At 38.0% G+C, this 25,313-nt stretch overlaps 4 protein-coding genes and 1 pseudogene across 5 annotated transcripts; 2 read left to right on the top strand and 3 right to left on the bottom strand.

The window, feature by feature from the left end:
- Positions 1–332: 332 nt before the first annotated feature.
- On the bottom strand, positions 333–2,981 carry LOC137719712 (receptor-like protein kinase THESEUS 1 pseudogene; annotated as a pseudogene).
- LOC137719649 (photosynthetic NDH subunit of lumenal location 1, chloroplastic) lies at positions 2,962–5,050 on the top strand. Its single transcript, XM_068458684.2, has 8 exons — positions 2,962–3,103; positions 3,199–3,289; positions 3,982–4,065; positions 4,156–4,229; positions 4,314–4,436; positions 4,528–4,599; positions 4,693–4,789; positions 4,867–5,050. Exons 1-8 carry the CDS (start codon positions 3,044–3,046, stop codon positions 4,968–4,970), a joined length of 705 nt encoding a protein of 234 aa, XP_068314785.1. The 5' UTR covers positions 2,962–3,043; the 3' UTR covers positions 4,971–5,050.
- A 132-nt stretch (positions 5,051–5,182) lies between these two features.
- Positions 5,183–13,384, bottom strand: LOC137719648 (ABC transporter B family member 20). 2 transcript variants are annotated; one of them, XM_068458681.2, is made up of 11 exons: positions 12,429–13,384; positions 11,203–11,257; positions 10,929–11,104; positions 10,573–10,773; positions 10,084–10,343; positions 9,669–9,979; positions 9,327–9,547; positions 8,874–9,214; positions 7,924–8,705; positions 7,591–7,832; positions 5,183–6,876 (listed from the first exon to the last, which is right to left on the bottom strand). In XM_068458681.2, the coding sequence occupies exons 1-11, from the start codon at positions 12,825–12,827 to the stop codon at positions 5,647–5,649; spliced, it is 4,218 nt and encodes a 1,405-aa protein (XP_068314782.2). In that variant the 5' UTR covers positions 12,828–13,384; the 3' UTR covers positions 5,183–5,646. The 2 variants fall into 2 exon arrangements, with proteins under 2 accessions (XP_068314782.2, XP_068314783.2); XM_068458682.2 differs by having other exon boundaries at positions 10,929–11,080; positions 12,429–13,231.
- Positions 13,385–17,852: 4,468 nt separating this feature from the next.
- Positions 17,853–20,131, top strand: LOC137721385 (psbP-like protein 1, chloroplastic). The gene is made up of 7 exons (XM_068460479.2): positions 17,853–18,023; positions 18,149–18,248; positions 18,663–18,743; positions 18,930–19,012; positions 19,113–19,307; positions 19,611–19,707; positions 19,810–20,131. The coding sequence occupies exons 1-7, from the start codon at positions 17,961–17,963 to the stop codon at positions 19,917–19,919; spliced, it is 729 nt and encodes a 242-aa protein (XP_068316580.2). The 5' UTR covers positions 17,853–17,960; the 3' UTR covers positions 19,920–20,131.
- Positions 20,132–21,487: 1,356 nt separating this feature from the next.
- LOC137720062 (large ribosomal subunit protein uL23) lies at positions 21,488–23,397 on the bottom strand. Its single transcript, XM_068459068.2, has 4 exons — positions 23,272–23,397; positions 22,973–23,018; positions 21,942–22,305; positions 21,488–21,750 (listed from the first exon to the last, which is right to left on the bottom strand). The coding sequence occupies exons 1-4, from the start codon at positions 23,335–23,337 to the stop codon at positions 21,666–21,668; spliced, it is 561 nt and encodes a 186-aa protein (XP_068315169.2). The 5' UTR covers positions 23,338–23,397; the 3' UTR covers positions 21,488–21,665.
- Between the last annotated feature and the right edge of the window lie 1,916 nt (positions 23,398–25,313).

Here is a 25,313-nt window from a genome sequence, read left to right on the forward strand (position 1 = left end):
CCAACACTGTTGCTCATAGGATAGCTAGGTTCAGTCTAAATATTGGCAGTCATTTCGAATGGCTTGTCCATGCTCCTAGTTTCACTATTGACCTCCTTATGGAGGATGTTATGTAATCCACTTGTACCGTTCTTTTTGGATTTCTTTGGGCCTTAAAATCAATCTACTACTATCGTTTCTCTCAAAAAAAATACAAAAAGAGTAAGTGAACAAGTATGTCAAGTGACAACGTTAAATATTACATGCACGAATTGGAACTCATCAGTATGATCGCCTGCATGAAGTTTGAATTGGAAGTGTGAAATTTCCCAAGAAAAAGGACCGTTTGATCTTCAAATTTCCTTTGCACCTTGATCTTGGAACCACAATACAAGTTGTGAAATTAAGAATAAAGAAGAAACAATATATTGGTGTAGTAAGTTAAAGTATGTGTGATGAATCAGCTCCTCTCTCCCTCTTGGATCCAATAACTCTGAAAAGACTGCGCTTGAAGTCGCATCAGATTCTTCATCACTAATGCCCTCACCACCACTACCATTGCCATTTCGAATTTCCGGAAGCCATTCTGGCATATCCGGAATGTAATTCGTACTGTTTTTGAACGAAAAGCTCTGTGTAGAAGCCTCTTGCAGTTGAAGAGAGTACTCCAGATTCCACAAAACATCACCATTGTTGGCCTTTCATCTCCATATTCAGCCAAACACTTCTCAGCTGTTCTCCGAATTTTCACAAGGATTCAAGATTCACATATCCTTGAAGACGGGGGTCTATAATTTTCTCTAATCTTCCTTTCTTTTGCCAACTCATTGCCCATTCTGCTATGTTAACTTGCTCTCGAGGGAGGGCAGGGTTTATAGGTGGCCTAGCACATAAGACCTCTAGTAAAACTACTCAGAGAGAGTACACATCTAACTTCACCGTTAGCTACTGCCAGCGATAGTAATCCAGATCAAGATATCCAAAGCTCCCCTTCACTGCAGTGCTTACATGTGATAGATACAAAGCAGGACCTAAATTTGACAATCCAAAATCAGCCACTTTCGCGGTGAGGCATTCATCAAGAAGCATGTTTGTTGTTTTCACGTCATGATGAATTATGCTATCTGCTACTCCATCGTGAAGGTAATGCCAGCCCTTTTGCAGCTCCAATGCAGATTTCAAGCCTTTGTTTCCAAGTAAGCAGAAGAAGATTCGAACCATACAAGTGCTTTTGCAGAGGACCCTTGACCATGTACTCGTAAACAAGGATCATTTCGTTCAGTTCTTCACAGTAGCCTATGAGAGAAGCCAAATGTCTGTGCCTGAGCTTTGACAGCATGTCGATTTCTGTCCTGAATTCGGTAGGGCCTTGTTGGGAACGCGGGTTTCCACACTTCACTGCAAACACATTTCCATTTTCTAGCACTGCCTTGTGCATGCCAAATCCCCCTATTCCCAAGACCAAGCTCTTGTCAAAATTCTTGGTTGCTTCACGAATCTCCGCAAAAGCTAAAATGCGGCGCAAACAAGAGTTTGCTGTGGAATAATCATAACTGCCAACGGAAACTTTTGAATTGAAATTCCCCACTGGCTAGGAAAGGACAGCCAGGGCGAGCAGTGAGGCCTTAGCTTCCTCTGATGGATTCGCCGCCTGTACAAAAAGAAAGCAACTGAGATGAGTACCAAAACTACAAATCCTGCTGAAGAAGCACAAATTGACAGCAGCATCCACTTTTTCTGCCTGCCCGGGGATTTCAAATCTGCATTGTTATTCGCTGGAAGGTCCCATCAAGGCTGTCCCTGTGATTGCTGATTTTCATAATCTCCAATCCATTCAAAATTGCATTGGAAGGGAGATCCCTCAGCATAGGAGGACCAACTTGAACCAAAATCCGATTTTCGTCCACGGATACATTCGTCACGAAATCTACGAATAAGCTGCTGATAATTTCTTTGTCCTGCTTGAGATGTCAAAAGAGTCTAAAGCAGATTGTTAGTTGATATACACATTGAAGATCAAACGTCACAATGTCGCAAAAGTGCAATCTGATCAGATAACTGATGTCCTTTTCGACTTCGAATGCCCATGATAAGTTGAACTTCTGATTGCTGACCTTTGCATCTGCCATTCCTTGAGCTGTGGCATAAACCCAAATGGGTGCACAGTGCACTGTCGACCGAAACTCCATCAGGGTACTTGATGGATCCGGGATCAGCACCGATGCTTCGTGCCGCTGCAGCGTTGAGAAGAAAAGCATGATCTGGCTTCCACGTCCTCCCATGTTTATACGATACGCTGTCTCAAAAGCTACGTTTGGATGTTCCCCGAGAGGAACGGTTACTTTGGTGCTAGGAAATTCCCCACTAGGCACAGAAACAACCTCTATTCCATTGATGAATGCAGCTGAATTATTCCAAGGTGACAATCTCGGCACCAACAATTTTTCGGAACTTCCGTTATTGAGTACAAAATACAAACAAGTATAGTTAGTTTCGTCTTTGTTACATTTAAGAATAATGTTTGACTACTGAAAGAAAAGTAGTAAGTCCTGCTGAAATGAACAAGTCTTCAATCATAAATGAACACGTGGCCAATAATTAAAGAATTAGAAACGTGAACCAACTTCACTCCAAACAAATGGACACGTGTCTATTTTCAATTTGTTTTTCAGCAGTACTTGCTACTCTTCTTTCAACAGCCAAGCATTACGTATTTAAGATCAAGAGTTGCGATTAAAACATTAAAAATACATATATTAATTCATTATTCTTGATATTATATAATATGAATGATCAAAATAACTAAGATTAAGCATGTCATCAGCTGTCATATTTGCTTTCCGATATAGTGTGAGTTTTGGAATTGAGTGTAGTGCTGGCTAAATTAGATTTCAGAAAATCTCTTATTCCTTTTTCATTCACGTGCCTCTCACGTGTAATAGCTCTCTGGCCCACTCATCCCCAATCAAGAGGCCAAACTCCACGCTTCGAGTCTCCACCATCCACTCTTTACTTTTAATATCAGTACCTAAAGCCACTTCTGAGTTCTGATAAATATTCAAGCATGGCAATTTCATCATCCCTCTCATTGAGCTGCTGGGTTTCTACTGCCATACCCGACAAGGTAAAAATCTCGATGGTACGAGGGATATTTTATTGAATCGAAAATGAAAAAAAAAAATTGTTACTAACTCATACATGTATTTGATTCTGCTCTAGTTTTACTGCAATGAGTTGCCACGAGCTACCTCGGCTCATTTTTCATGCAAATCCATCACTTGCTCAGGAGAGTCGGCCTCCATTGAAGAAAGTAAGATTACCCATCTCAGTTTTTTCTTCAAACTCTCAATACTCAATTATTAATACAACAACAACAAAGCCTTATCCACCAAGTGTGGCCGGTTGTATAAATTTTAGAATAGTAATGCACTCGGTCAGTACTCGGTTATTATTACATGTATAAATTTCTGTTAATGTTTGCATGTTTTGATAGGCGCACACATTGATTTCTTTCACTACTTGTGGTTCACAAAAATGCTTCTTTGGATGATTTCAGCCTCTATATTTTGGTTCAAATTTATGAGTATGTTTGCTCTCTGCATTTTCCTAAATTTTTCTCCTACGTTGAGCTTTTTCAGATTTGACCTTTTTCTTTTCTTTCTCTGTATTGAATTAGACGTAACAAAATCATGCACAAGCCGATAACACAACGTGAACACGCACGAAAGTTTTTGGGATAAGGCTTAACCGGTTATGTTGATAACTGGTGGACCGGAATCCTAATGACCCATTAGAAACAAGTTGTGTTTGTGTTAATCCGTGAATGTTTTCGGGTTAATACCTATTATATTTTCTTCCATCAGAATTAATGATTGGTTAGGCATGATTTATATATATTTTTGTTATATTTAAGGGTTACGAACCCTGAACCTAGCCTACTCTTACTCAAGTTCACCATTGGGCTAAACCTGAACAAAATCTTATGCTTTCATGAAAATTTAGGCCATTGCAAGAGAAGGCCTCTACTTTTAGGACTTGGGGCACTAACCACAAGTCTACTTCATGCAAATTCCCTCTTTGCTCAAGGTATCATATAAACTTGTATGAACTCATATTCCTTGAGTTATAAATTGTTTTTTTCTCTCTTTCCCCAAACTAATTTTCTTCAATCTGAAGAAATACCGGAAAAGTTTCGAGCTTTCGTCGACAAAGTAGATGGGTATTCATACTACTACCCCAACGATTGGAGGGTAAGAACCCTAAATTTTCTCATACAGAAAAGAAAAGAAAATGTTTTTCAGTTGAAATGATTTCTGTATTCCTCCATATCTCAGGACTTTGAGTTTAGAGCACATGACTCTGCATTCAAGGACAGATACATGCAGCTGCATAATGTTAGAGTGAGATTTATACCCACAAATAAAACTGACATCCATGATTTGGGTCCAATGGAACAGGTAAAGCGAGAAAATCCGTCATATCACCAGTCTTGCAAAACCCTGTATCTATCTCTTTATCGCGGGTCTTACAATTTTTCGTTCTGAGCAGGTTGTTACCGATCTGGTGAGGCATAAACTTGCTGCACCAAACCAGTATGCAACTATATTTGGCGTCGAGGAGGTTTTAATCTGTCCATACATGCTCTTTATATACAAGAACTCTTGCATTATCCAACTCTTAAACACTTGATGGTTGGGTATGTATTGAATGCAGAAAAACATCGATGGGAAAAATTATTACACCATTGAGTTTGGACTTGAATCTCCAAACTTCGCTACCACTTCATTCGCAACCATAGCTATTGGAAACGGTAAGTATCCACCGTCTCAACTGTGTTGTTTGATTGTCAATCTAGATCGGATTCCCATCCCGATGTCTTATCCACAGGGAGATACTACACCCTGATTGTCGGAGCAAACGAAAGACGGTGGAAAAGATACCGCAACCAGCTTAAAGTGGTAGCAGACTCTTTCAGAATGCTTGACATCTGAAATCCAATGTCATGGAGCAAGCAATCTCCAATGACAGTGTAAGAAGTATATATTGCTAAATTTTTTATGTCCATTTGCAATCAACGAGTACCGACGAACACCTAAAGTGAGGGAGTGCAGAAGAAGAAAACGAGTGTCTGAAGCACTATCCTTTCCGTTAACGTGAATTTTTCGGCACGTATCTTCAAATTGTGTAAACAAGCAGGGAAAAATGAATAGCAACAACAAATTATCTATATATTCACAAAAGTTACAACAAAGAGTGAGTGTCAAGTAAATTAACTAAAATCTAGGGGAAACCACCCCCCCCCCCCCCCCCCCTTCCCCTTTTTCTTCAGTAGAGACCTTGATTTGATACCAATCAATATACCATTGGAGACTTAGGCCAGAATGTACAGAAAATCCTCAAACAACCAACCAAACAGCAACGAAAAATCCTATTCCTAGAAGCCTAGATTTGAACAATGACTACGAATCCGCCTCTGCATTCCGTGCCTCATTCCGTTATAAACACTCCGATTCTCATTCTCAGACCCTGTCCACTCTGGAATCCCACCAACGGATATTCTACGATGACGCCATTATTGGTTGCATATATCTCCAGCAATCCAGAACGAGAGAATGAGAACTGTACAGGTGAACCAAACGTGAATTCTCAACAATCAATGGCCTCAACCTAAACGAGGCGACGCTGACGCAAACTCTTGCCAAAGTGTGGTTGCATCAAACGGACATAGAGGCCATTCTTTGATATTAGATTATCATGGGACCCTTCTTCCACAATTCTCCCTCCGTTGAGAACTACAATGTTATCGACATGCCTCATCATTGCAGCTCTATGGGCTATCAAAATGGTTGTTTTGTTCCCCATGATTAATGTATCAAGAGCCTCCTGCACCACTCGACTAGATTCGGATTCAATGGACGAGCTTGCTTCATCCAATAGTAAGATGGGGGCATTCTTTAGCACGACGCGTGCTATTGCAATTCTCTGTTTCTGTCCCGGGGTCAAGTCAACACCTCTCATCCCCACATGCGTATCATAACCATGCGGCAAGCTGCTGATGAAATGGTGAGCATTTGCTATTCTGGCTGCCTCTTTCATCTCAGCCTCACTAGCATTGTGCCTTGCATATATAATATTTTCCCGAATGGTTGTCGAGAATATAATGGGTTCCTGCTGAACAAGACCGAGGTGGTTCCTCAACCATCTCAAATTATAAACTTTCAGATCTCGACTATCCAGTAAGACTTGACCAGCAACTGGATCATAAAATCTCTCAATCAAAGAAATTATAGTGCTCTTTCCTGACCCTGAAACTCCCACCACAGCTACAGTTTGCCCCCCATTTACTTTGAGACTGAAATTGCTCAGTACCAACAGTTCTGGGCGAGTTGGATAACAGAAGTCAACATTTTTCAACTCAAGGCTTCCATAAACATTAGGTGGTTTCATCGCTGAGTTTTCATCTGGCTCAATCTTTGGCACTCGATCTATGATTTCAAAAACTGAAATGAGAGATTTTCGGCGCTTCAGGATGTAAGGAGCCAACCCAAAAGGCTCTACAAGTGCAAATGTAGCAAAAGAGAAAACCATATACTCCTTGAGAGCAGTAGGTAGATCCATATGCTTTTTTTTCACAGAGCGTGCAGTGTACCAGAGGAGAAGGGCATTGCAGGCGAAAAGAAGGAACTGTGAAAAGCCAAATGCAAAGCCAATGGCCATTCCATGAAAGAAACTCTGCTTGAATATTTTCTTTAGTTGCAACCTGTAGAGCTCCATTACCTTATTACCAGCACAGAATGCTACAACAGTGTAAATGTTTCTAACTGCATCCTCGAGAACCAAAGATGCCTTCCTGTGCATCTCCTGAATTCCCCTTGAAAAACCAGCAAGCCATAATTTCTGCAATATTCAAATTGAATGATATAAGATTTTTCTGGGTAAAAAACCCAACAGTGGTTCTTCATTAAATAAAAAAAAACAAAGACGAGTACCATAGATCAAAGATAGTAGATAACTTGGACAAATGAAAGAATATACAGGAGCCGAAATAGCAGGACATAAGCTCGAGGACCCAATCAGACAACACCATCAAACAAGCACGAACTATATCTATATATACCTAGATTTGTACCTATACTTCAGCATACAAGGTCATTTGTTAAAAGAGAAGCCAACATATCACCACTTAGTATTAGTTTTTAGGAGATGCCCTGAAGATGATTAAAATTTAGTTTCAAATCCACCATATGTAGATGGTACAATATCCGTAATCAAACCTTATTACAGGATTTCACCTTGCATCAGTTCCCTTGCCTGAGGCAGTAACGGTAGCACTGAAAATTCATAACTGGAATTTGCAAAAGAAAAGTTTGAATTGATTTCCCTATATCAATTTGTGCACACGAACACATTGGTACTGCCAGTTTTGACTTTCACATTTGGAGAACCAAAGGGCAAACTTGTTCTACCAGAGAGCGAAACTCTATTATTATAAGAAACAGAAAACTATACTTCTAACTCTGAATGTCATCCCCAAATTAATCAGAAAATTGGATCACAACTATGGTTCTAGTAGAAACATTTCAGCATTATAGAGCAAGACAGGATGAAAACCTGTGCGGTGGCAGAAATAGTGAGAACTGGTAGGGTTGCCAAAGCCACAAGTGCTAATCGCCATTGTAGCAGCACCCCAATAAGAAGAGCAACAACAACAGCAGCACTATCCTGTATAAATATTGACAGCCGATTGCTGAAAGCAGCTCGTACAAATGTGGCATCATTGGCCAAGCGCATGGATAAGGTATCAGCACTGTTTTCCTCTTCATCAAACCATCCTGCTTCATTTCGTAGCATTGCTGTCACAACATTGCAAAATGTAAGATAACATGCCGGCACATTACAATTCAATATCAAGAAAACTAGAATAATATTAAAAGAGTCAAGCACCTGAAAACATCATTCTACGAACTCGTTCAGTCATTTTCTCACCCATTATACCAAAGTAGAAATGCTGCAAGAAATTGGCAACGACAGTCACTATACCCATACAAGCAATGATCAAGCACCATTTGTCTACTTCCTGTCTCAAGTGACGACCTTCATCAACTCTGTAGTATGCTGTTACTATCAGTGCGATTACATAAGCAAGAAGCGGATTGAAAGAACCAAAGATAGCAGCACCAATGCTTCCTAACACAGCATACAGCCATTCAGCAAAACTAAGTTGTGCAAGCCTCCAAAATGATGGTGCCTTCTTATAATTTCTACATTTTGCTTGATTCGCTTTCATGGGAAAGTCATCTGAATGACTATGGGGGCGGCTAAAGGTTTGTGAATGGGACCGCTCATTTTTCGGATCAGATGTCAGAAGGGGTGAAACAGGGGATTCAGGGTCCGAACCATTTGACGTTTGGTGATTAGCAGATTGGACATCAATCTTGGGTAACTCTGGTAGTCTCATTTCAAAACTATCCTGCCTTTTTATTGATGGTTCCTTATCTTCTGAATCCAAGGCCTGACCATTTTCCAACACTTCTGCTGGTGGGCTATTAGCTTTTGGTGACTCCTGTGAGTTAAAAGTGTTATCACCCATCCGGAACATGCCAGTAGTTCTCTGAAGGGAGGGTGATTTCATCATTTTCGGAGATGATGGTTCTTGGAAGCTATTACTTGCCGAAGAATCCTTTTCAATTTGGAAAGTGGCAGTTTCCTTGTAGCTCACTGGCATCCTGCATGAACAGAACCATAAAGTGAAACTTGTCAAGGAGAAAAATGAAATTCTATTTCAAAATAGAGACTATTCTGTAGCTGCATACACCCCTGTACGGATACTGCCATGATAACCATGGACAATCCTAAACTAAGTCAAAGAAAGAACAGCTGCTCTTGTACCATACCTCCTAGGAAGTTTTGCAGCTTCTTCATTTTTGAGAAGCTCCGCATAGAGGCCATCCAGGTTTAATAACTCATCATGGGTACCCATTTCAACTAGTTGGCCTTCCTCCATCACAGCTATGTAATCAGCATTCCTTATAAGACTAAGCCGCCGAGCTATAATTATAGTTGAACGCCCCAACATAAGGACATCTAGAGCTTCTTGAACGGCTTTTTCAGCTTCAAAATCAAGTCCACCAGTAACCTCATCAAGCAAAAGAATTGAGGGGTTCAGAAGTACTGCTCTGGCAATTGAAAGTTTTATTTTTTGCTCTTCCGTCAATGCTAAGCCTGCTCTTCCCACCTGAGATACATAGAAGGAAAAGAAGGATCTTCAAAAACCGAACAGCAGAAAAATCCATTAACAACATAATAAATAGATATTTCCATGTCTAATTTTTCCTTCCATGATTCACCTGTGTATCATATCCTCCCTCAAGTGAGGTAATAAATGTATGCGCATGCGCTATTTTAGCAGCTTCTTGAATTTGGTCCATTGTAGCATCCCGCCCATAAGCAATATTGTCTCTTATACTTAAACTCAGCAAAGCAGGCTCCTGTGTGACTAGCCCTATCTGACTTCTTAGCCACTCCAGTCTCAGGTTTTTGATATTTTCTCCATCCAAAAGAACTTCTCCTGCACCACAAAATGGAAAAACCATTAGAATCAGCAAGCAGAAATTCTTGCTACAGATTTCAGTACAACCTTAAATGAGAAAGCTAACACAAAGCATGAAAGCGAAATCTGACTCCCATACCTAAAGTTGGATCATAAAACCGCTCCATGAGGGGGATAATACTGCTCTTTCCTGAACCATTTCTGCCAACGAGTGCTACAGCTTTCTTAGCAGGTACAGTGAGGTAAAAACCACTCAATATGGGGATCTCAGGACGAGATAGATAACTGAAATATACATTTCGAAACTCAATATTTCCTTGTACAGTCACTAGGGCACTTCCCTCGTGATTAACAGTAGAGGATGATCGACTTATCATCTCAAAAAGTCTATAAGCAGCAATTCGACCTTGGTCAAATGAGTAGAAGTTTGTTGCCGCTTGATTCAGCCCACTGTACAGGTTTGAATTAATACACAAGTAAAAGGAATAAATGGCATGCATGATCTCCAAAAAAAAATTATTAGAAAAAAAAGAAAAGAAAAAGAAGATGCTTACAGGCCACTTAATATTACAGCAAAAAGGGCTGTTATAATTTCACCACCATGAGCTTCACGACTAGTAACCAGGAACCTTCCAACCCACAGTTGCAGGGCACAAGAACAAATGGCAAGGCCATAAGTGAATCCAAGTCCAAGTCCTTGCACAAGACTTATCAATATGCCATATCTTAGAGTTGCTTGCAGTGATGTAGCATACGAATACTTGGCCAATGTTTCATTTGTAAATGCATATAACGTCCTAATGTGAGATACTGCCTGCATAAGTTGAGAAGTAAGGACATTTAAACAAAAAATGGCATAAACCACTTCAATAAAATGACAACTGCCAGAAATCAAGACTCAGCGGGACCAAGAAGATAAAGAAACAGCTTCTGTCAATATTAGTCATAAATATATGATATTATGACATAGAACAGAAAGAATTCTCTTTAATCCCATGGGGTTTAAGGCAAGATTTTATCTTTAGCATAAAATGATAACAAACCTGTTCAGCAATGCTAGCTGCTTCAGCATATGCATCTTGAATATTCTCAGCAAGCCTATGAAGAAATATATTTGATATTCCTCCAGCAGCCACAATAAAAGGACCAGTGGCTAATGTTATAGCCGCAATCTGCCAACAGTTGATGAATCCAATAATGAGACCACTGAAAAATGTAGCCATGTTATGAATATAATTTCCAACCTGCATTTTCAGAGAAAAATGAAAAGATTAGACAAGACACAAGCACCAAGGGATCAAATTAGGAAGGCCACTTTTATTTGTCACAGGAAAAGAAGTTGTATGTGTGTGTTTGAAGGGTGGATGCGAATGAGGAAATAGATTAGCTTTAGTCATACTTTTTCACTAAGAGCAGACTGAATGAGCAACACATCACTCAATACTTGGCTCACAATGTCCCCGTTGTTCCCATAGGTATCAAAAAAACTCATATCCTGGTTAAGTAATACTTGAACATATTTTGACCTGATGACAGCAGTCTGGCGTTCTCCTGTCAGAATCCAGCATGAGACCTCTATTACACATAAAACAAGTTAGTACCAATGTATGCAAAGGATCGTCTACCGGAAGCACAGAAATGTGATAAAGAGTAGTTCTGCTAATGAACTTTACCAATCCAACCAGCAGCAAAAACACCAGCGGCAATATAAACGATGGACAAAGAAAGCTGCAGGCAGACAAATAAATCAGTTATGGAATAAATTCTCATACGTTCAACTTCTATTTCAGTTATAGATACTGATTAAAAAGACAGTATAATGCGAAAACAAAAATGCGTCAGAAAAAGAAAAAAAAAAGGGCCTTTGGTTCTATAGACACAAGGAGAAAAAACAGAAAAACAAAAGCCTCAACCAATTCTTAATGCAAAAGAGAGAATTTTATTTCAAATATATACTTTTCGCAAGGGGCTTGTAACTCAATTAACATTCACCTCTGCACCCGAGGTCCCAATTTCAAATCCCCCTTTCCCACATCTCTCGTATAATATATACATTTAAATAATGCAAAAACATCAGAAACAAACAAGTACATACTTTTTCTCAGCATCAATCTATTCTTAATAATGCAGTTTATTAACTCTCTAGCGCATCAACGTCTGTCAGTAGTAAAACAAGTAATGGATAAACCTATGCCCCTCAGATGTGATCTCACATCCTTTGAGATGACTTCAGCTGAACTACTAAATAACCTCGTTTCTTATCATATTAACAGGATTGAAATCTAAGCAGAACTTTCATTATCTACAATCATGATTTATACACAAACTTGTTTCAATTACTTAGGAGCTAGTTAAAGAAGAATTTAACCGATAGATTGTAGACTGTAAGTTCCATGAGGAAAAATAAGCAGAAAACGGAAATTCTCGGTGACAACATTTTGGTAAGCCGGTGATTGTAGTAAGGGAAACTTGTTAAAGCACAATCGATTAAACTCCCTACCAAGTAGCGATTCACTATGACATTGTGATCCCTAATGCTCAAACTAAAAAGGACAATAAAACAAATTACTAAAGAATTCAAATTTTCTCCATGTATGGCAACCCGAACACCATCCAGCCACTATAAAACTGAAACAATTAGTTTCATATACTAATCCTACACTTGAAGCAGGCCATGTCCAGCTTAAGCTAACCAAAAAACAAAACTTTACCTACAAAATTGAATTGAATGCTATTTGAACCCGAAAAAATAATTTTGAATACTCTATCTCACACTAAAACATCAATTTCAGCTTACTCTATCAGAAATATAACCCAATAACCCAAGTTAAATTCTTTTACTTCATCAACTAAACCAAAAACAAAAAATATGGGGTTTTGAGAAACCGAGATAACTCACATCCATAAACTTCTGGAACTGCTCCTCGTTCATTTGCGGCGGCTCGCCCTTGTGGTCACGCTTGACCCAGAGTACATGAATAATCTTACCGAAGTAGTGCAAGTACACCACCAGAGCTGTCCCGTGAGCCGCCGCGGCGAGCGACCCAACAGTCATCAGAACCCAATCGAGCCGGTCAGCGCAGGTGAACAGCCTCGAGAAGGGCACGGCAGCTGGCGGCGGCTCCATCTCCTCCTGCTCCTCCATCTCCTCCTCCAGCTCCATCGGCTGAGCCGACGCGTCGATACTCTGCTCCATATACGGCGAAGGCGACTCTGGCGGCTCCGACACCTCTGAGACCGGCGTCAAGGGCTGTATGTGGGGCGGGGACCACCCGAACAGCCCCCGATTTATCATCATCTTGGCGGAGCCGGCGAAATTACGGCTCCCTCGCTCCTCCTACCCTCTCTCCTCACTCCCCAAAACCCTAAACCTAATTTCACCTATTTTTTCTCTCGCTCTAAATTTAGCACAGATCCACTAAATTTAGAGGAAAAATCTCGACGCTTTTGGCTTCTCTGCAATTTTCGATTGCTTTCGCGATTCTGCTTCTGCTTTTCGGAAAATCAGAAAGGGAAAGAGATGGAGGAAGAAGACGAAAGAGGAAGGGGACGATTCCTCAAGGATCGTCGATGGTTTGGCGACTGGGTCAAACAAGGCGGAGAAAGACAAACAAGGAAGAAGGTATTGACTCCCAAACCCGCCAAAAAAAAAAACCCCAAAATTAAATTAAAATTCAAAAATAAAAGGGATAATGCGGCAAATGAAAGCATAAATCTTTCGATTTTGTATTTCTGTAATTTGGAGGGGGTAACGGTCAAACGCCGGCGATGATGGCATGCGCACCTGGATGGGGCTCTTTTGGGGGTAGTTTGGTAATTTCGAGGCGGAATGATGGTGTTGGTAAATGTGTGAACAGCTGTGTGTGGGTGGTGGAAGTTACGCTGGAGTCCTTCGGGTTGCGATGCGGGAGAGTGACACGTGTCTGCTTCGGTTATATGTTTGGTTTTTCGTTAATATTTAATTGGAATTGAAATATATTAAAACTTTTTTGGGTTTTTTTGGGAGTTTATGGATGTCATAACGTCTTTGTTTTGTTTAATAACGCACAATGTAAAATCATTTTTCACATGTTATAAGAACATATAACATTACAATAACAGTGAATTCGTTATAATTTATTGGGCGTGTGAGGAGTGGGGCTGAAATGAAGAGAAAAAAAAACATGATTGAGAAAAATTGGAAAGGGATGAGCTTGCTTTTTTTGTGACAGTCCATTCCATCTGTTTTTTCTCAATTGTTTTTTCATGTGCTTTCTTAGGTGGTACCATTTGTTAATTAATTGTTGCAATGATTATTGCCAAGCTGTTATTCTCCTTTTTTTCATTTGATTTTAGTTTCTATTATTTCTTTGTTTTGTGTCCTCGTGCAAAGAAAAGAAACGGTTTGGGGGGAATATCTCATTGACAACTTAAAAGGGTTACATTGTTTTAGCAACTTTCTTTCATAATTTTCCAGATTTTCTAGTCTCTCTCCCTTCCTCCTTCCTCTTCTCGATCATCCTCACACCCCATTGCCTCATCTCGCCCCTTCCTCAATTCATGGTTCTTCTCCTCCCGTCACCCTTATGCGCTTGATTGTTATTTTTTGAACTTAACAGTTATCGGCAAAGGTATTTAATTTGAGTATTAAAGTGATTTTTACTAACATTAACGGTTGTAAAAAAATTCTGTCGCCGGCCCTATTTGGCTTTGGGGTCGGCGACAATCTTCTTGAAAATCATTATTGGTCTCTTCTCTCTCCCTTTTCGTTTACTTTTTTGATGTAGAATTGTGGCCGTGAAACGTTGTAGTCGTTATGATCGTAGTCTTTTGGCCCACTCACACAATAAACACAAGGTTTGGATCTGGTTATCATCCTCAATATAAGGTTGAAGCTGGAAGCCATGGAAGATGTCCGATTGCGTCGAGATTGGGTATAGCCAGAACGAAACTATGGGTTTAGGCAGTGCGGTGATATGGGATGTTCGAAGGATGTGGAGTGGCAACATGATTTTATTCTTTTATTTTGTTTCTATCTAATAATTTCCATGAATTGTCTTCAAATTTGGTTTTGATTTCTCTCTTTAAGAGAGTTGCTAGTTTGATTGTTCTCTATACGAGAGTTGCTTGATTTTATTTTTTTTGTTTTGGCATGCCATCTCTTTTGGATCTATGTGTGAAGGGTGGAGCTTTTTTATTTGCTAGATCTCCTTCGCTAGGTGTTCTGCAATCGTGGCGGTGATTATCTGATGCGGTCAACCCATGGGCATTGTACTCCTTGTCTCAATATATGGTTTGAGATTGTAACACGAGGTTTAACTGTTTTATTGATATGTGTAATCTTTTGATCCTCGATGAGCTCGGACGAGTGCTTGAAGTCTACTCATTACTTTTAGATTAGTGATGTTTTATTGTAATATTTTTAGCTCTAGTTTGCAAGGACTCTTTGGGGGTCGAGTTATTCACGATATGTATTTGTTATTTTTTTAGGGAGTTGTTATTAGCACTCAAAAAATCTCATTTGGCACTCCAAACTTTATATAATTAGAAAGAAAAATTCACTCGTGAGGAGTGTAGAATGAGATTTTTGAAGTGCTAATAACAGTTCTCTTTTTTTAATGAATGAAATATAGTACTTTTCTTGAATAAAGAAAAAAAAATTGTCAAAGCTACCGTAATTAAGTATATTTAGGGTGGTTCAGTGCTTGGGGATGAATTTTAGCCCTGTATTCCACACGACACGTCTTAAGTATATTCTTGACGCTGATGAATCGAAAAAAGTTGAAACGTCTCTGTTAGTTTTTATTGTCCTCCGTAAACTAGTCCTCTTTTTTAAAGAAGAAAACAAAAAATGTATTTATTTGTTATGATTTCGGGTAGCTAATCAAACTACCCTTGGATTGTAATCCTCGTTGTGCAGCACTCGATTAAATTAATTTAAGTTGCTTGTGTCACCTTAATTTAGGTTAATCAAATCAAACTACCTTTTCAAGTAAGCATTTTATTACCATTCGTTTACTTTTCGTTGGTATAATTTAGAATTCAATTATGTCTGCTTAGTGTGTATGGAGCGCAATCATGATAAAAGAAAAGAAATAGTTTTTGTGCATACTGAATCATACGAAAACATTATATAAAGACTTTTTGCTGTAATTGTCACTTAATGGAGTTTGATTAAAATTAAGCAATCTAACTTCACATCACATCAACCTATCCTAATCTACAAAAATACAAGCAAACAACAACCATGACAACGACAACTTTGTACAAAATTTTTAATCCTCCTAATTTCTTTTGAGAAGGTAGGCGCAAATTAGGGTTTGCTTGAAGATATTTTTAAAATGAATAAGAATATTTTTATAGAAAATGTTTTAAAATTAATTCGTTGTAAAAATGTAAGTAAATACTAAAAAAATACACTTGAAGTGCTTCTTACAAGAAGCACAAGCACATAATTGCTGCTTTTCGCAAGAAGCATTTTAAGTGCTCTTAAAACCCAAAATTATTTTCTTTAAAACCGTTTTTAATCATTTTAAAAACACACTCAAATGAGTCCTTACAAATATGTAGTATTAATATTTTATTTAGTATAACGCTATATTTACACTCAGTAGTTACTTTAGACTAAGTCACTTAATTGATCAGATATAATAATTTGGTTACGTAATCGTCATGCCAAGTGACATCTAATATTATTAATATTAACTTTAAATCATCCTTCTCGCAAGTTTATATAATGTTATTGACTAATCAAGAAACCATATTTAAACTTGATAAGAAGTCGAATATTATTGGAATCTACTGCGATCGTGTGACAATGAAAAGGGAAACTTTTTGTTGAAGATAAAGGAAAAAAGATGGACATGATGTACATGGCCAAGAACTTCCATTAAAGAAGAGAGCAATGATACTTGTTCCAAGCTCCCACAGGAAACCACGTGGTTCACTTATCACGACCCACACTACATAACATAAGGCTCCGTTTGTTAAGTGAGATTGTGTTAGACTATTAGTAAAAATGAGATTAGTTCGGACTCGTTTGTTACGTGATATTAAGTGAGGAGAAGATAGTTTTGAGATAGGTGTGAGGGTAAATTAACAAAAATAAGATTAGGTCGAACTCGACTTATCTTACTTTTCACAAGCATATGTATTTTACAAATTATCACACACCCAACTTATTAAGTTAGAGAAATTGAAATTCGTATTTCACTTCAACTAAGATAATGACAAATCATATCACATTTTTAATTGGAACTTTAGGCAGTTCTCGAAAAAAGATAGCGAAAAAAATTATTCCTAGAGTTGAGACTAAAAAGAATGTATAAACCCAACGTTTTTTATCCTAACAAGCTTGGACATGACTATATCTCAAAAGAATTACATTTTAAAAAATTTAAAATTAAATGTTTGAATTTATTAAAAAGAGATAAAAATAACTGTGGGGATATTATGTGATTAGTTGATATTCAAAATATACAATTCAACTAGGCAAGTCAAAAAACGATGGTTGAATCAAAATAATTCCTTTAAAAGTTCTATTTCTTTCAGGGGGTAATATGAATGTTTTATTATGTTCGATCAAAACACTAGCTATGGCCATCGCTAACATGGCATTTTTCACAAGAAAAAGAAGAAGGTAATATTTAGACTTAATTGGGGGTTTTTCAAGTCAAATTCTAAGGTACAGTTGTTGTATGCAACAGCACATCCACAAGTTAGTGCAACTCCTTAAGTATTGGTTTCATCCTTTATAAGTATGATAACTCCATTCAAGAATTTCTCGTTTGGAAAGAATTTTGAACCATTTCACTGTTTTAATTTTTCAACTCATTTTCCTATCCTCCATCTCCACTTGAGTTAAACACGAGCCATATATTATATACTGATTGAAACCTCAATTGTTCATTTTTTATGTTATCTGTAGCAAAAGATAACTGTTAGTATGAGCGTTACGTGATCATGCTTGTGCAACTATCCAATAATAAGTTATGTTGCTAAAGGCAAGAGCAGCATAGTCAGACCAAGTGAAGTTAATTGCCCTACTTAACTTTTCCCTCTCAAACAAATAAGTAAAACTTGAGTAGGTCAGTCTCGCAACGTACTTGATCAGACTCCCCATAAAAAAATTGAGCTCATTATATTTGAGTATCGTTCAACTTCATATAGGTATAATCACCAATGAACACAAATTTTCATTGGTGAGTCTTAACTAGTCACATGATTAAACTGTCGAACTTAAGTTTTTCGGCCAATAAGGATTTTCTTCCTCTTTTTGACGTGGCAAGAAAATGCCTAACCAATGCAAGGTGTGTCCTATAACAAGTATAACGGATAAGTCGTCCAAAAAATGGAAGGAAATAGATAAGGTGATCGCCACAAGACTCCACACACGCACACACCGAGTCCATTTTTCTTCCTGCTTCACTCACTTTCAACAAAACCACCAACAATGGCGACCCTGCAGAACTCACCCTCCCTCCACAGGACCCCTGTCCTTAACTCCTTCACCAAGGTACACACACACACTCTCTCTCTCCCTCCCCTTTTTCTGCTGTAACTCTCTGAAATTCAATGCCTTGTTTGAATTTACTTTCTTTTTTTTTTCACCTGGGTAACTGTTGGGTTTGTGGCAATCAGCTACACGGGCAAAGCACATTCCATTGCTGTAGAAAAAGTAATTCTTTTTCGGTAAGAGCAGAGCAGGCTTCAGCAACTTCTACATGCTCTCCTTCTCAAGGTCCTTTCTTGCTTTCTACTTTTATTTGTGGAATTCAATCCGCATTGTTACGTTTTACTGCCCCTTCGTAAATTTGTAACCAGCCATCAATTTTCGGTCTTTTTGATAAAAATAAAAAAACCCAATTGAGGTCATAGTAGAAACTAGAAAAGAGAGATTTTTAGCACTTTATACATGAATCCCACGTCGAAAAATTGCCAAACTAAATTACAATAATAATAAATGGTTTCATCCCTAATGAAACCGAGACCTTTCGTGACAAAACTTCCCGCATGTTGTGTTAGTAGGTGGTAAGATGCTAGTCACTGATAATGACAATCTGTGATTAGTAATATTGCTTAGTAGTGGGACGTTGTACCGCTCCATCATGTTTCCTTTTCATTTTCCATCTAATTTGGTGTTTATCTTTGGCAGATAGATCCGGGAGACGCCAAGTGCTAGCAGCAGGAACAGTTGCTTCTTGGGTTCTTCTAACCAGCCAACATTCTGTATCGTGTAAGGAATTATAACAATGTCGATTGTTCAGTGCTTTTCCTTTTAAGTTTAGCTTTGTAGTACTACGCTTTCTAAATGTCGTTGAATTCTAGACAGTTTTTAAGTAGCAACAATGCCAATTATGTTAAGTGAGTTGCTGATTAATTTTGACTGATATCCTAAAAGAACACCTTTGATATGGCTCAGTTGCTGCAGAAAATAAAAAGGGATTTATTCCTGTCACCGACAAGAAAGATGGATACGAATTTGTCTACCCTTTTGGATGGCAGGTGAGAGTTTTCTGCGTTTCATCAGTGTCGGGACTGTGTGCTTGACCCTTTGCTGTTGTGGCCAAATTTTTGATGGTTCTTTCGTCTGGGGAGTGCACAGGAAGTAACCATCGAAGGTCAAGACAAGGTATTCAAGGATGTCATTGAGCCATTGGAGACTGCGAGTGTGACACTGTTCCCAACCGTCAAGCAAGATATCAAAGAATTCGGGCCACCGCAGCAGGTGGCTGAAACTTTGATCAAGAAGGTTCTGGCTCCTCCTACCCAGAAAACAAAGCTGATTGAGGCAGTAGAGGTTTGTTCCATGTGATTTTTTGGTGTGTCTAGCATTTAGGTACTCGGTTCAACTTCTCCGTGCTTTCAGTAGTTTACTGATAATACATATGTTAAACAACGACAAAACTGCAAATCAATGATTCAACGTCCTACCTAGGCATTCAGTATTATCGCAAGGCATTCTTTGTGATAAAGCTGCTGAAGTTCATCCATCGTTGTTGCATAAAACAGCAATGCAGATGCACTAGCTACCTTATATGGAATTGAATCTGCTGTGATATGTGCTTCATGTTGATTTGTTGCTTTTGTATCTATGGTGCAGCACGACATCGATGGGAAAACATATTACACATTTGAGTTCCTTGCTAAGGCTCCAAACTATACTCGCCATGCTCTCAGTACAGTAGCTATCGGCAATGGTAAGGAAACGAAACCTGTGTAATGCTTCGTAGTTTACTTCATAGCTCGATAGCAGGTATCAGTATTTTGTCTTTCTGGTTATGACTTGCCTTGCAATGCAGGCAACTTCTACACGTTGACGACGGGGGCTAACGAGAGGAGGTGGGAAAAGATGAAGGACAAGTTACACACCATCGTCGATTCCTTCAAGCTTTTCAAAGTCTTCGATTAACAATTTGATTGAGGAACGGCTCACGTTGGGTTGCAGTTTGCAAACTATATACTGATATGAGGCCAAAATCAAATTTTCCTTTAATTTTGTACTTTGAGAGTGTAGGAGAGTGGAAAGATCATTTTTTCTTCTGAAGAAATATATTCATTCAGATATGAAATTTCTGTTAATGTACCAACCAGCAATTCGTCTAGTGCTACCATTCTTTCCAATGTTGAAAGCGTTCCAAATTTGAGTCACTCCTGCTATTGATCAAGAAAGAAATCCGCTTATGTAGGAAAAAAATTGGGTTGATTTACATGCAACAAAATTAAAATGAGGAAGCGACTTTCAATAAGGAAAAGTGAATGGAGAATTGGAAATTCAAAGGTTAATCGATTATTTGTTGATGCAAAATCCCAAAAGTAAATGTTGTGGACTTTTCGTGTTGTCTAGATTAACGTAATTTTGGTTTGACATGTTAATTTTGAGCTCTTAATATATAGATTCAAAGAGAACTACGATATCTACAAGACTTGTTATATAACAAGCGCAGTCTAAATTTGGCCCAAGACTTGTTATTAATAAGCCCGCTCAGAATTTGGCCAAATTCTAGCGTTTAATTTAAATAAACGGGATTTTATTATTTTGTGCAATTTTGATATTTGTTTACTTCCTTTCTTATTTGGATTCCTACGATTAAGTTACATTATAAATAAGTCATTTTGGCCGTAAGTTAGTAATATTTTTTACTATTATTGAATAAACATGAGTTTTCTCTCTATTTTCCTTGTGCTCTACGACTTGCTAGTTGTTTTCTAAGGAGGTAAATATGTTCGATTTTCCTTGTTAAATCCCGCCGCGTCAAGTCTCGAGAGCTAAGGCCATTTCCAACCGAAGGGTCCAGATGGCCAGAAGGCTGAACATGGCCCAAAAATCGTCTACAACTGAGGGCTAGGCCAAAGGGCTTGTGGGCCTCACTGGACCAAAAAGGGCCAAACGGCCAATTGACTGGCCCAACCCCGCCAGCCAGTCCTGGGTCGGGTTAGAAATTTGAATGCAACGGCTAGTTGAAGTCAACGTGACGTCAGCTAGCTGTTATATTTGAATTTTTTTTGGGCCAACATTTTTAAATAATATTTAATCGTAGGTCCAAAGGTGATTTGTTCAAAGCTACGTTGGGATGTGGTTTTTATAAGCATGTTTGGTTTCTAAACCCTCATATTTGACTTGAAATATATAAGTTGTATTTTTTAAATTTTACTTGTATTTATTAAATTTAAGTTATAGTTTTTAAATTTAAATAATAAATTATGTTTGGCCTTTTAGACCTCAGTTGGAGACGTATTTTGTGACAAGGCTAAAACAAATCCTATGATCATTTGACCTTCAATTGGAGATGGTAAGAAATATGACATTTTATAGTTTATTAAAATATTAATATCTAAGAGGGCCAGGCCATAAGGCTAAAATGAGCCACCTGACCAACCTTCGAATGAAGATGGCCTAAATGACTCCCAAGTTAGAGGTTGCAAAACAAGAGAGCAAATAAAGCATACGATAAAAGGCTGTATTGTACCAATGGCACATTGTAAAAACTAAATTTTAAACGCATCGCATTGCCATAAAATGCAAATATAGCTCCCAATACAAATTAAAGAAAACCAAACTAATGCAGGAGTACTGATACAGTGCAACTACTAACAAAACTGTCATAGCCACAATGGAATCGCTTGGAACCAAATAAAAAGATGATACAGCTTGAACTTAAATGATCCCGATCTTGTTGGCAACATCCAACGCATCATAGTCCGGTGTCAACCTGACGTAAGCCTTCTTCGTTCCATCAGGCCTGCACAACACAGGTCATACGTTAGATAAAGCTTCACGAAATCCTCAATTAACTAAGGAATGTAAACTTGTTGGTTCCAGCAAGAAAATTTGTTTATGAACTTACTATAACACTGATACGCAAACAGAAACATTGATTACAAAGATACGCACACAAAAACGAGTATAAATCCATAACATCTACCATTCTACCTGATCAAGGTGTTCACTTTCTTGGTCTGAATGTCGTACATCTTCTTCACTGCATCCTTGATCTTCTTCTTGTCCGCTCGGATGTCAACAATGAAAACAAGGGTGTTGTTGTCCTCAATCTTTTTCATTGCAGACTCAGTGGTCAATGGATACTTGAGAATTTGGTAATGGTCCAATTTGTTCCTTGGTGTTGCACTGATGCGGGGATACTTGGGGTTCCTTTCCTTCTTCAATGTCCTTGGCCTGTGGAATGTGACGGATGTCCTGATCTTCTTGGCCTTCTTCTTAAAAGCAGGGCCTGATTTCACAGCCTTGGCAGTCTTCAAGGCTTGGGCCTTGGGATCACTTTTCTTCGTGCTTGCAACTGCAAGAGGCAAACGAATAACAATTGAGGTTAAATAGCATAATCATGGAAACTAACATGTCATTTAACTACGATTTAAAAAAGCAAAAATTCAATTAATCTTACGCCATTCTTGTCAGCAATAAAAATTAACACATAAACGGATAAATCATATTCCGCGAGTTCCACAGGACAACACCACACATTATGTATGATAGTACCTCAGATCAAAATGAAAATTCAAAACATGGAAAATAACACGTCATCTAACTATGACGCAGGTTTGCGAACCTCACTCTACTTAAACACGCATCGAAAACAAACATACACACTAGTGTATTAGCTACCAAAGTTAAACCAGACAAACTAGAAAAGCAGTGAAATGAGTATTAGTGGCATCCGAAAATGAGTTTAGCAATCAGTAATCACATGAATCAAATACGTTAAACCAAACAATACGTTTTCCCCAAAAACCTATTTTGTCAAAGTAATCGACTACATCAAATACAGCAATTAAAACCCATCAATTCATTTTTTCCAATAACCATTTTTCACAATGCAATCGACTACACAAACACAGCAATTAAAACCCAGTAATTCAATTTTTTTTCCAATTTCTTGGTATTATACAATATATATATATATATATATATGTATGTATGTATAGGTTGTATGAGAAAGGAGGTACCTTTAGCGGGGGCCATTGCTCCAAGCTCTGCGGGAAACAATCCTACCTAATAAACATTTCGTAGAAACAAAAAATAAGAACAAATTTAACCAATACGAACAGAAACAAGAAAAGAAAAAAAAAACTCATAACAAACGAGACAAAATCTAGAAATATAATTAACCAAAAAATTATGCGAAATCCCAGAGTCTTTAAGTACAAATCGAACTCGTTTAAGCTTCGTCAATGGAGGTATCTGGTTAGAAACCTGCTCTAGATTTCACAGATGGCGGTAAAAGGAGGGAGTTTGGAAGAAGTACCTGTAGACGAAGAGCAGCAGCTGCGGCCGAGGTGTAGGGTTTTCTAGTGGAGAAGACGAATCTCATCTGTTTATATAGTTACTTTCATTTATTACTCCAAAAGCCCTTATTCGCTATTGGGCTTTTATGTTTGGGTCTTGCTATATGGCTATTGGGCCTCCATTTGGGTCCATATCATACAAATTTGATTTTTTTAGGACGTCGCATGAGCCCAGTGTTTGTAGGGTTGTATTGTGATTATCATTTTTGAGTATTGTACAATTTAATTATGGAGTGCCGATGTATGACAACACATTTTTACAAAACTTTTGACACAAGATTTTATGGGGCTCACTCCATAATGTATATCAATGATCCGATTCATTTATCGTTTAAGTCTTCCATATCATATCTACTAAAAATCATTCAAATCTGAATGAGCTCCTTAATTATATTAAGGGTAACTTTGGATGCGGTCCTTATTTATCAACGTTCTTTGATTGAAATCTTGTTAGTTTTCAGTTTTTGATTGGAGTCCCTGAAATTAATACAATAATACATTTCTATGTAGGTTATTATAATTTTAAATTAAATTTGATATTTGTAGTTACTTATATTAATGAGATATTAAATAAAATTCATGATTTGTTGGGTTGAAAATATTCAAAAAATAAATTATACTTATATAAAAAAAGTATAATTTATATTAATGACATGATTTGTCATTAAGATAAATTATATTTAAATAAAACACATTATTTGTCATTACTTATATTAATGACATTTTACATACAAAAAATTGGTAATTTTTATATGATACTATTTACATACAAAAAGTTAGTACATTTTATACAAAAAAGGTGGTACGTTTTAGATGAAAAAATTAGTACATATTATATACAAAACAATGGGTACATTTTATATAATAAAACAATGGGTACATTTTAGATTAAAAAAATAAATACATCTTGTCACATCCCGGCCCGGGGCGGATCACTTCCCGGGCCCGCTCCACCACCGTAGCACGATATTGTCCGTTTTGGGCTTACCATTCCCTCACGGTTTTGTTTTTGGGAACTCACGAGCAACTTCCCAGTGGGTCACCCATCATGGGATTGCTCTAGCCCCCTTCTCGCTTAACTTCGGAGTTCCTACGGAACCCGAAGCCAGTGAGCTCCCAAAAGGCCTCGTGCTAGGTAGAGATGTGAATATACATTTAAGGATCACTCCCCTGGGCGATGTGGAATGTCACAATCCACCCCCCTTAGGGGCCCGACGTCCTCGTCGGCACATTTCCTTCCAGGGATTGGCTCTGATACCAATTTGTCACATCCCGGCCCGGGGCGGATCACTTCCCGGGCCCGCTCCACCACCGTAGCACGATATTGTCCGCTTTGGGCTTACCATTCCCTCACGGTTTTGTTTTTGGGAACTCACGAGCAACTTCCCAGTGGGTCACCCATCATGGGATTGCTCTAGCCCCCTTCTCGCTTAACTTCGGAGTTCCTACAGAACCCGAAGCCAGTGAGCTCCCAAAAGGCCTCGTGCTAGGTAGAGATGTGAATATACATTTAAGGATCACTCCCCTGAGCGATGTGGGATGTCACACATCTTACATTAAAAAATAGGTACATTTTACATAAAAAACATGGTACTTACAAAAAAAAAAATTGGTATATTTTACATATAACAAGGTGGAACATCTTTAAAGAAAAATAGGTACATTATCAATAAATTATTGGTACAAAAAAAAAAAGGTTGAAAAAATGTGTAAAAACAAAGGTTTGAAAAATATGGACATAAAAAGAAATTAATATATGGGTACAAACTAAAACTGAAAAGAAAATTTGTACAATTTGAAAAAAGGGTTGCAAATTAAAATGGGTACAAATTAAACATAAAAATATATGATACAAAATTTACCCATAAGTGTGTGTGTATCAAATGTAACGTTTCTAACACTAAATGAATATATTTATTAACAAAATTTAATTATTTTGATATGTAAAATATTTTAGTATTGAAATAATTAATGATGTTTATTAAAACCAAGGGACCTTGAT

Source organism: Pyrus communis, chromosome 1 (assembly GCF_041283825.1).
Source record: "Pyrus communis isolate YQ-2024b chromosome 1, ASM4128382v1, whole genome shotgun sequence".
NCBI lineage: Eukaryota > Viridiplantae > Streptophyta > Magnoliopsida > Rosales > Rosaceae > Pyrus > Pyrus communis.

Bases quoted from the DNA above. Each gene is read 5' to 3' on its own strand.
- LOC137719649 (XM_068458684.2), top strand. From the start codon at position 3,044: ATGGCAATTTCATCATCCCTCTCATTGAGCTGCTGGGTTTCTACTGCC. The intron at 3,290-3,981 runs GTAAGATTACCC...ATGAAAATTTAG, and splicing joins GTCGGCCTCCATTGAAGAAA to GCCATTGCAAGAGAAGGCCT. The intron at 4,066-4,155 runs GTATCATATAAA...TTCAATCTGAAG, and splicing joins AAATTCCCTCTTTGCTCAAG to AAATACCGGAAAAGTTTCGA.
- LOC137719648 (XM_068458681.2), bottom strand. From the start codon at position 12,827: ATGATGATAAATCGGGGGCTGTTCGGGTGGTCCCCGCCCCACATACAG. The intron at 9,548-9,668 runs GTATGGGAGTCA...TTTGTGGTGCAG, and splicing joins GTTTTATGATCCAACTTTAG to GAGAAGTTCTTTTGGATGGA. The intron at 9,215-9,326 runs GTGAATCATGGA...TATGTATCTCAG, and splicing joins AGGGAGGATATGATACACAG to GTGGGAAGAGCAGGCTTAGC.
- LOC137721385 (XM_068460479.2), top strand. From the start codon at position 17,961: ATGGCGACCCTGCAGAACTCACCCTCCCTCCACAGGACCCCTGTCCTT. The intron at 18,024-18,148 runs GTACACACACAC...TGTGGCAATCAG, and splicing joins TCCTTAACTCCTTCACCAAG to CTACACGGGCAAAGCACATT. The intron at 18,249-18,662 runs GTCCTTTCTTGC...TATCTTTGGCAG, and splicing joins TACATGCTCTCCTTCTCAAG to ATAGATCCGGGAGACGCCAA.
- LOC137720062 (XM_068459068.2), bottom strand. From the start codon at position 23,337: ATGAGATTCGTCTTCTCCACTAGAAAACCCTACACCTCGGCCGCAGCT. The intron at 23,019-23,271 runs GTACTTCTTCCA...AATGTTTATTAG, and splicing joins CTGCTGCTCTTCGTCTACAG to GTAGGATTGTTTCCCGCAGA. The intron at 21,751-21,941 runs GTAGAATGGTAG...TGTGTTGTGCAG, and splicing joins AAAGTGAACACCTTGATCAG to GCCTGATGGAACGAAGAAGG.